This window comes from Leucopleurus acutus (genome assembly GCF_964270905.1).
Source record: "Leucopleurus acutus genome assembly, chromosome: 2".
Lineage (NCBI taxonomy): Eukaryota > Metazoa > Chordata > Mammalia > Artiodactyla > Delphinidae > Leucopleurus > Leucopleurus acutus.
Window position 1 is genome coordinate 129108907 of NC_139143.1, and position 10673 is coordinate 129119579.

The 10673-nt window shown below is 35.0% G+C and overlaps 1 protein-coding gene across 2 annotated transcripts; it reads right to left on the reverse strand.

Annotated features, from left to right (window-relative positions):
- Positions 1-586: 586 nt before the first annotated feature.
- Positions 587-8475, reverse strand: FPGT (fucose-1-phosphate guanylyltransferase). 2 transcript variants are annotated; one of them, XM_082863247.1, is made up of 4 exons: positions 8357-8475; positions 6853-7020; positions 5604-5696; positions 587-3554 (listed from the first exon to the last, which is right to left on the reverse strand). In XM_082863247.1, exons 1-4 carry the CDS (start codon positions 8436-8438, stop codon positions 2098-2100), a joined length of 1800 nt encoding a protein of 599 aa, XP_082719373.1. In that variant the 5' UTR covers positions 8439-8475; the 3' UTR covers positions 587-2097. The 2 variants fall into 2 exon arrangements, with proteins under 2 accessions (XP_082719373.1, XP_082719374.1); XM_082863248.1 differs by lacking the exon at positions 8357-8475 and having other exon boundaries at positions 6840-6996.
- Between the last annotated feature and the right edge of the window lie 2198 nt (positions 8476-10673).

Here is a 10673-nt window from a genome sequence, read left to right on the forward strand (position 1 = left end):
TCTATTTTAATTCTGCTAGACTACAACAAGTTTCCTAAATTCTGGGTCTCCAGGTTGCTCAAGTCCAAAAGGCATTATGGTGTATGTGAATGGCATGTGTAGCACACCAGTTACCAGCTGTGATAGCTATACATATATTTTGCAGCAGGCAAGTTTTGATTTTGGCTCTGTGCTAAATCTGGTAACCTTTATATAACATAGGTAGTATTGCTTAGCCTCAGAAGATGAGTGGATCATCACAGCTTGTGAGAATTGATTCTGGATTCATTCCATCAAATTTTTGTGATTTTCAGCAGCATATAACTTGGATTTTCAAAGCTTTATTCCCACTTAGTATGCATTAATGCACACTCTTTATTTCTGATTTGTTTAGTTTGCAAGACAAATGCCCAAGGGAGATTAATATAAAAAGCTGCATTTTTTTCCATGCCTTCTTGATCATTGTTAATTATTAACTCATCAATAAGTTTACAGAATATATTTAGTTACAAATTGTAGCTGTCCTTCACAAACCTTGAAAATATACGATTTAAGGGCCGTGATTTTATTAAATAAAAATGATAAATCAAGAGAAAATGTCCAATTTATTACTTATTCATGCATGTGGTTATCACATTGGTTGAGATAGATACACTGCTGGTGATACATGTGTGGTACTACACACCAAGCGATGCATATCAAGGAAAGAGACACTGCCAAATTCTTTGGAACAGATAACATTTCAAAGCAACTAGAATCCATACATTGTGCAGGAATATGATTAACGTGGTGACCACCAATTTGTCAGAAACCTCCCACTGAGTTAAACAGAACTACATTCTAGAGACATGTGATTAACTAAGGTAAAAGTGAAACAACTCTGTAAAGTAATAACAGCATCAGCATCCACTTGCAGAACAGGTATCTGGTGTCCATAGCTTGAAGGTAAATCCAGGCATCAGTGTGGTGGTGGCACTTGTAGAATATGAAGTTTTATCAATACCTTTGATAGCACAGAAGATGGTACTAGATGGTATTAGAAGATAGCACATGGATATCAACCACTCTTGAGTTGAAAATTTCTTTAGAAAAGTTTGACTCTAGGTGTGAAGCTTCAGAAAAGTCTTGACTGTATCTTAATATTTCACTTTTTTGTTCCTCTACATGTATTTGTAAAAGGGTTAAATGACATAAATCTATATTTAAGTGGTTTTAAAAAAGATTTCCAATAAATAAAAACTTCAAGTAACAAGAAAAGCATTGCATATTTTATTGGTAGTGTTTTCTCTTTTTCAGTGGAACATAAAATAATGGCGATTCTTAAGAACTGATGACACCTTAGATTAATTAGATTAGAAATACAGCATTGAACTTTTAATGAGTGACAAACACATAACATCCTCTGAAATCTATGCAAGTAAATCAGTAAATGCTAAACAATGGCTACCATATATCTTTATTTACTCCTTGGGAAGAAACTTGAAAAATATATACATAAATATCATAACTGAGGGTTGCTGATAAGTCACATAGATTTTTATCATCAATTTCAGAACGGTTTGCATCTATTAATACTTATTTATTAATTAAGACTGTCACAATATTTTAAGCATTCATTTAATTTGACTCTGTTAGCCATGGATTTGTTTCTGAAAAAGTACTTCTACAGTATTCCTACAGTGCTTTGAAGACCCTACAGTATGACATTTTTATTAGTTCATCAGAATAGGTCTAATACACTTGAGGAGAGAACTGCCAATGAACACATCGAACTTCATTGGAACCAAAGCCCAAAAGAAGATGAAAAAATTCTGAAGGTATATTTAGAAAATTACCTTTAAAACAATTATAGTATTTTGTGAACAAAATAATGTTCCACAAGTCATCTTTATAAAAGAAAAATTTAAATAGTGATAAATATAAAAAAAATCACTTTTCTGAACTTACATCCTTAAGCTATTCTTTCATCTAAAAATGGTTTATTTTTGTTATTAATTTTATGCTACAGCAAGCATGTTAATATAATTTTCATTAATTCACTTCAATTAAAAAACAAGTCTACAGAAAATTCCTGCATCTGCAATCTTGCTCAATCAAGAAAGGCAGAGTATACAATATTTAAGATGTCTTTAAATCAGACTGTTTTCTATTCAAAGTAATTTCTAGAAAAATTTGCTCCCTATAAGTTATCATGTCTTCCACATCTTTGTAGAAAAGCATTTCTTCAATGGACAACAGCTTATATTTATTCAGGCTGAATGCTGACTTGTTCTGTACAGCATTTAACATCTTTAGGGATGTTGTAACTGAATCACTCAAAGAAGAACAAACTGGGAAAATACGAGCATTCCACAAACTCAAACATGTCTTGTTTCCAGAGAACAGTTCCTCTGTAACTTTGAGATTCCAAATGTCTAAGCATGACAGGAAACAGACTCCAAAGAATTGAAGTAACTTTATATCTGACAATGTTTTAACATTCTTTTTCAAGTTGTCTTGCACTCCACAGGCCATAGTTGAATACTTTAAGTGTCTATTCATCTTCAAGCTTAAGGAACACACAAAAGAATGTGCAGACACGACGGCTGTTGTTATGATATAAGAACCACTAATAATGCAATTTTCCCCCACTGAAACATCAGGCCCCAATCTGGAATACTCTACAACTGAGCCAGGTGCCACAGAACTTCTTGAATCCAATATACTTTGAATGATACAGGATTTGTTGCTAGAGCATTCTGGTATTGCTGGAAAGATGCTAAAAGCTATGGACTGTAAGCCAAGCTCTGACTTCAAATTGCTATCAGAAATAAAATGAAACAAATATTCTTCAGTTGTTCCAATGTGATAAAATTTGGAGTTATTAAGAACAACAACATTTAGTGATGTTCCTCTAAGAAGATGAAATATTCTTTGCCTCATGTCTACCAGCTCTGACTCTTCTTTAGTAACATTTGATGTGTTTCTGGTATATTCCACAGTTGCTCCAGGTCCCAAAGCCTGCAGAAAGTCTCCATAGGCATCTATTTCACAGTTCAGTGTACCTATTTTTTCATAAAAAGCAAGTAACTTTTTCGCTGTTTTATGATCCATGTAAAATAGGCTGTCTGTGTAGACATACTCAGGGTCTAATTTAAGAGAGGGTATGTCACCCCCAGCAAAGTTTTGTTGAAAAAAATTTCTAGGTCTACACACAGCATCAAACTGATACATCTTTTCTATGCTGGGCTTATGAAGGAAACGATGGCAACTTCTGTACTCGAGGTCTCTATGTTCTAAATAGTTAAAAGGTTCTAAGACAAATACTCCATGTGTTGTACCTACAGTCAAACTAGAAGGATGCGCTAAAGCAGTAAAGCCAGGTTTGTCAAACCTAATATACTCAGATTCTCCAATACTATAAAGTTCAATATCATCTGCACAGGTAACCAGAATCCCAGGATTCATATGTGAGGGGAAATCAATGTACATGGCTAGTTTTAATTCCAACATCTGATAAATGGGGCTACCAAAAGGTAAAGCAGTGAAAATTTTCCCCAGAGCACTTGCATTTGGAAGGCGTTGACTGTAGCCACCTATATAAAATTAAACAAAATAACTGTTTTAAAATGTTTATAAGATTTAAAAACCCAGGAGCATCAGTTACAACTCAAAATATCTCTAAAGATATTTAAAATATACAATATATTACTGTATCCCAGGAAAGAATAATAAATTCCAGATGACAAATTCACAGAGCAATTCTGTAGAGATTTGCTATAATGCAGTTCTAGATTAGGAAAGACCTGTAACATGCTTTACAGACTATGAATTGTTTTAACTCAACTGGATAACAAGTAAAAAGGACAATGAGCTAAAATATGACCTTATATCTACATTTCACACAATAAATTTCAACCATGTTTAAACGTCTACATTAAAAATCCACTTCATGGGGAAAAAAAGTCACAAAAAACTAATATACATAATTATCTATTAAAGAGTAATTTCCAGATGGAATGTGTTTCCTCAATTACATACACTTAAAGGAAGTAAAGGTGCATTTATTTGAAAGCACTTTACAATGTATATTTGTTTTTAATTTTAAAAGGCCTTTCCCTCTAAGATGAGCCTTATGACTTAATTCCTTGAAAAGTGTGTTCGCTTAAGTACATTAAATAGCTTACATCATTTTTACGTAACTAATTATAGTGAGAGGCATAGTAGAAAGAGTCACACAAAAATGCGTTCAAATTCTGGTTCACCACTTTTTAATTGTTCATCTTTGGACTTAACACTAAATCAGCAGATGTAAATACTTGCTTTATCATGTTTTATGAGATCAACAATACATGCAAAGCACTTACTACAGAGTACATCATTCAACCAATGAGCTAATACTTTCTTTTTCATTTTCCAAATACTAACCAACAGTAAAGTTCAGCATTGTAAGAATTACCTACTTTTAATTACACTTGACCCTTGAACAATAAGCGTTTGAACTCTACCAGTCCATTTACATGAGGATTTTTTTCAATAAATACTGTAAGACTATATGACCCGACGTTGGTTGAATCCCTGATGAGAAACTGTGGCTATGGAGAGTGGAACTGCCTATACAGAAGACCAACTATGAAGTTACATGCAGATTTTAGACTGTGTGAGGGTTCAGCACCACTCACAGATCAATGCATTATTATATATTTGCAAGGATCGATTGTATTAAAATATATTTTCTGGTGTCTAACTTAATTTTTACTAAATTAATAATAATACTCGTTCTGGAATAAAACTGTAAATTTGAATTTTTCTTTTACTTTTTCAGTTAGTCTTAAAATCAGAACTTGGATGTTTTACTTGATATCATCTTTAAAAAGAATCATTGTTCCGTATATGAATCCTAAAAAATGAAAAGTGCCTTGGTAACCATGTGGATGAGTGGCTCTAAAATATCTGTTCCTGAACTGGTACAAGTCCATGACAAAGTTTCGCCAGCCTCCAGTACATAGAGGAAAAATAACAGAGGTCTCTTTCATATAACCCAAATTTTCATACAACCAAATCTGTCCAATTTAAAAAATTATACTCTGAGATTACTTCTTTCCTACCCTTCTGTTCCCTTTTTTGGTGTGTGATTTTCCCTCTTTTATACTTTCTTGTCAACTCCATGTTCTGTCACCACCTTTTCTTTTTGTCTTTAAACTCCTAAGGATTATGGACTTTGGTCACCAATAACTAGATAAAAATGTGTTAACAGGTTTTGTGTAAAGTCTGGTAATCACAGTACTAAACCAGCCTCTCCCCTACAGCAAGAATCTTTTCTAAAGCATTGTCAAGAAATGTTCATATTTTGATGAGTTCTATCTTAGGAAAATAATTTTCGATATGTATACCAAAAACAATACATGAAAGTTGAGGATGTATGTGATCTACAATTTTAAGGTTAAATTTTGTGAAAAATATTATGCTACTTACAACCTAAAAATATCAAGGAAAGCATAAAATATTTGTTTCCAAAGCAGTATAACTTCAAAGACAAAAGAAAAAAAAAAAGGGGGATAGTATTAGTAATGGAGAAAAAGGCCCCTTGGATATAAAAGGTAATATACTAAAAGAAAATGTAAATTAGTAAAGTGTAACATTACCAGAGTGAATTAATAGGATGGTAAAAGAATTCCATTCATCTCCATAAAGCTTTTCCAAACATCGAAGGGCACAAAGTGTCGATCCTCCATTTCCTTGAAAACAAAGTTAAAAAGCTCAATTTATTTCATATAAAGTTACAAAAACTTTGTTATTACAGTAAATTTAAGTGTTATAACTTTGAGGATATGACCTCTGGCTACAATTAACCAGGCAGAGACCAAAGGTATAGGCAGAACAATCAAATTAAATACACATTTCTTAGCAATTAAATAATTAGTAATAAAACCCAGAGATGAGCCCTTGGTAATAAAAGTTAATTTTCTCCTGAAAATAGTAGTAAAAAGAAAGAAATGATAAATTAAGCAATCTGCAACACTATAAGACTGTAAGTTTACACGTTCACTTGGAGTAATGAACTGTAAAACCCATTAAAATAATTCTCCCATATGATCATATATATGTGTTAGATTTACTTTCTAAAAAGATTTTTAGAACCTGTTTTCCTAAAAAACATCTTAAATGTAACTTCCACTTACTAGTTACCATGGGCAAGTTATTTAACATTTTGTGCCTGAATCTCATTCAAACATGGGAATCAGAAAAGTACTGACCACATATTTATGAGGATTAAAACACTGGCTAATTAGGACATGCTAGTATCAGATACAGATACCCTAACTCTGGTATCAATGAGCTTCAGCTTTAAGTATCACATGGAAAATGGCCCCCAGGAAAATAGCATGTATTTTTATTTGCAAGGTAAGGTCAAAAGGCAAAGTGGACAAACTGGTTTTTAAAAGTAAACATCTATGATAATTATGCCATTAGACTGTGCTCTTTCGCATTCTGCATTGTGGTCCCAAGAGGCCAAATATTTATTTTTTTCTGATTTGATCTCTTCATGTAAGTTTCTGAGCAAATTGTGTAGTTCAGAGGGACCTTAAGAGTCCTACTGAAAAGGTCCAAAAGAATATTCACCACCTGAGTAAATTTTATTAAGACTAATAAAATTCTCTTTTAAGTAACATAACATTCTGGAAGTTTTTCATGGTAAGTCCACAATGTGTAAAAACAGTTGCCATGCCTTTTATCTTTCTTAAAAAATAGTGAACTTACATAAAAATTAAAAAATTTTTAAAGACTATAGGTGGTAAGACACACAGTATAAACTGTAAGCCACAGGAAAGCTTTTCTTCAGTGATTATTCTGCCCACAATTTATTATATAAATCTGACCATAAATGTGTACCAATTTTGGCTCCAGCAGGATCAACAAAAACATGATATTGAACTCCAAGAGGTAACTCCTTTTTTTTCAGCTTTTCTGACAGTTGTTGCTTATAAGCAAGTTCCTGTTTATCATCAGCTGCTGTTATTGCAACAATGTCCCAGAATTCTCCAGCTGCCACAGGTTTGCCTATGTGTAAGAAGAAAGTGATAAATATTATCAGAATTCTCTAGCTGTTACAGGTTTACCTATTTGGAAAGAAGGAAAAAAGAGGTAATAGTATCTTCAAAAATGTATCTTCTGCTTTTGAGAATTAGGGAATAATGAGTGGTCAGCTAGTAGGATTCAAAATAGTTCTAATGAGGATTGTTCACAAATTCTACTTTTTTTCCTTTTAGATTACTTGCTCCTTTTATGGTCTACAGTCCCATTTATTTAGATTTTCTGAGAGTTGTAATGTTTCTTGATTAAGAGAAGTACTTTTGACTTGCTAAAGATGAGCTCAATTCTTAAATAAAGAGAGGAGACAAAGGAATAAATTAATCTCCAGTTTTGAAAATCAGTTTTCACATACAGGGACCACTTAATGTTTGTTGGCTAAGAAAGATTAAATCCAAGGACCCATTGCTACAATGTTGGTGTTCATAAATGTGGGCACTTTACTTTTTAATCGCCTTAAAATGAGCCATGCAAGTTTACAAAGGTTACTGGAGAATGACACCAAATTCTGGATAACAGAAAAGTTCCCAGCTCCCTGATGAACTCAATAAGAGAATGAACTTTTGGCTGACAGTTGGAAGCTCTTCTTTATTGATAAACAAGACAAATAAGCATTTTTAACAAATTCTAGTCAGCTAGAATCTAATAGTCCTGAACATTTTACTGTAATCCAAGTGTTATTTTCTGTATTTTTAAAGCAGTAACGTCAACAAAAATATGACCAATTAGATAGTTGTACAGGAAATGACAAGTGGCATAGTCCTTTAAAAAAACATTTTGATACAAAGTTACCCCTTTTAATTATTAATCCATAATTTCACCGTGTTGTTTCGCTTTTCACTTAGTAAGCGTTCACATCATGGAACAAATTGGTGAAGTAGGTAGGGAGTGGAAGAAAGCTAAAATCGGATTTGTAAGAGTCAAATCACTATGCTTTAGATCTTTTAGGTTTATTTAAAATAATTTTTGCTAATGAGCTAACCAAACGAATAACTTGGATTTATAGCTTCACTAGTCAGGCTAATAACTGTCTTCTCATTCCTCCTCATATATATACATACATATATATATATATATTTATATATAAGCAACTGGGAATAAACTTAAAGAAAGCAACAAGCATAACGTAAAGAAAGGAGAGTGACAGAAGAATAAAAAACTTAAGAGGAACATTAACTGCGCCTGGGCCAGCGTCCTAGGCCCGCAAGTGATTAATAAAAGGAAGTGGTAGTCCAGCAAATACACCAGCACGTAAAGCGCCCTCCCTGTCCGTTGCCGGGGAGAGCCAGGGTTCCTCCTTTGGTACCTCTAAGCTCTGAAAACCTCCGCAACCTTCGCTGGGTGGCTTCTCGCAAAGATACGCCTGGAAGGGCACTCGTGGCTGCCATAGCTCACTTTCCCCAACACCGCCGAGGACTTCCAGCGATCCCGCAGCCCAGCACCGCACGCATGCGCCCTGGGACGTAACCCGTTCTTTGGTCCGGTTTCGTCTCTGTCCCGCCCCCTACGTGCGTCACTCACGTAACTACGCCCCCGAAGCTCTTTGTCATGCCTAAGGAAAACCACGACGGGGTGAGCCCCGGGCTTCGCTCCGTTTCCCTAGCAACGGCCTCCGGAACGGATAAATGGCCACCTAGTGATTTGTCGGACTGTGACGGGTCTGGGCCGCTTGTTACCAACTCATAAAGCCTTGCAGCTCGGTAGACCCGGTGAGTTGTCCTGCTTGGGCGGCGAAATTTCGAGAACTGACTCGCTTAAGGAGAAGTTCAAACTACAACTTAGCTTCTAGCTTTCTCTCAAAGGCCGTTCGTCCTTTCTAACTCGTGGTTTGTTTTAGCCAGGGGCAGTTCCCAAGGACCTCTTGAGAGTTAATTCTTCCCCTTGGGTCGTCGTCTGAAGCCATCTGCCCCAACCCCAGGTCCAGATACATACATAGTCTGAACTTTTAAAATCTGTACTCTCTTCAGGAAGCTTTGTGGCTTCTTTGCCCTTGCAGTTACTAGAGAGTGAGCCACTCCACACCTCTCAGTTTTGAGATCACTTAAGAGGCTTTTGGAAGTTGTATAAAATTCTGCAATGAGGCCCTTAACGTTTGGGGCTTTTTGGCTGTTTCTCTGGCAACCTTTTGTGTATGCAGATTAATCTAGAACTTTCAATAGCATTCCTGGGAATAAGTTGGCCTTAGTGGATGTGTTTTCGGTAGGTATCGATAGATAACTTTCTTCTCTTGTAAAACACCAAGTTTATGATGAGTTTTACAGATTCTTCTATTTATCTTTACACGTGAGAAAGCTATGAATGAGAGAGAATAGTGAATTAGTCAGGCTCTCACAATTAGTTAAGTAGTAGAGAGAAGATTTAAGCAAGATATTTCAATCCCAAACTCCGACATCATTCTACCGCACCATACAGTTTAATTTAGTTGAGAAGCCTGTCTTTCATTAAAGTTTCATCAGGAACATAGGCATTCAAGGCCTTACAAGTTCTTACCATGAACTTAACTTAGTTTTTCTTCTACAGAATTGACCCTGTTATTTAATTCAGTACTTAGAGCGAAAGAATTTGAGTGAAAAGGGAGATTATGCTTTCATAGTTTTATTGTTTAAAAGCTCTCTTTTTTGTTAATAAAAACAAAACATTCTTAATAAGAACATTTAGAAAATACAAAAGACTTAAGTGAGGTGAGAGAGAACAAAAGGGGAAGTAGCAAGAGAGAAAGTGAGATAACGGCTTAAATAAAGGATTTTATTTTTTAACTGAGTGAAACAAAGCCATTGCAAGGTTTTATGTGACTTACATTATGTTTAAAAGGAGCATTTCATGGAAATGTGAAAATAGACTCTAGCGGAGAGTGGGGCAATGATAGAAGCAGGGAGACTTGTTTGGAGGCTACTGCAGCAAAACAGGTGAGAGTTGGTGAAGGCTTGGCCAGGATGGGAATAGTGGCGGTGATGAGAAGTTGGTTAGATTCTGGATATATGTTTGAAGGCATAATTAATACAATTTGCTAAAGGAATGGCTGTGGAATGTGAAAGAAAGAGAGGAGTCAAGGATAACTGCCTGAAGGCTGGAGCGACCACCAGTTGAAATGGGAAAGGATATGGATGGAGAAGTAGGGACGGTTATTGGGGTAGTAGGGAGAGTCCAGAATTTGGTTTTGGATGTGGAAAGTAAACAGATGTATATATGTGCAGTGCATATGTTATGGGAGTTTGTATGTATATGTGTTTGCATTATACATGAGTCTGGAGTTTACAAGACAGGTCCGGACTTAAGAGATATAATTTTGGGAGTTGTCAGCATATAGATGGAGTTAATTTTTAAACTACAGAATTAGATGAGGTCCTAAGGAAAGAAAGGGCAATAGAGCCTATAAACTGAGGGATTGTACATACTAATGAGGTAAATGCTGAAAAAGGTAACTAAATAAGAAAACTTAAGAAATGATAAGAATTGTGAGGGGACTAAAACAGGGTGATGTGATAGACTCTATAACAGAGTGTTAAATGTATGTTAGAGCATTTCTTGGACCTGGGAAGAATGGCCATAGAAATGGATGCTACTTTTTTGCTGATATGATTATATTACATAAAATGTGCTGGACGTAAATATACTATATCGGC

Coding starts and splice junctions, on each gene's coding strand:
- FPGT (XM_082863247.1), bottom strand. CDS start 8,438: ATGGCAGCCACGAGTGCCCTTCCAGGCGTATCTTTGCGAGAAGCCACC. Junction 5,697..6,852: donor TCCTGCTGGAGCCAAAATTG/GTACACATTTAT, acceptor TTTGTTTTCAAG/GAAATGGAGGATCGACACTT. Junction 3,555..5,603: donor CATCCTATTAATTCACTCTG/GTAATGTTACAC, acceptor AATTTTATATAG/GTGGCTACAGTCAACGCCTT.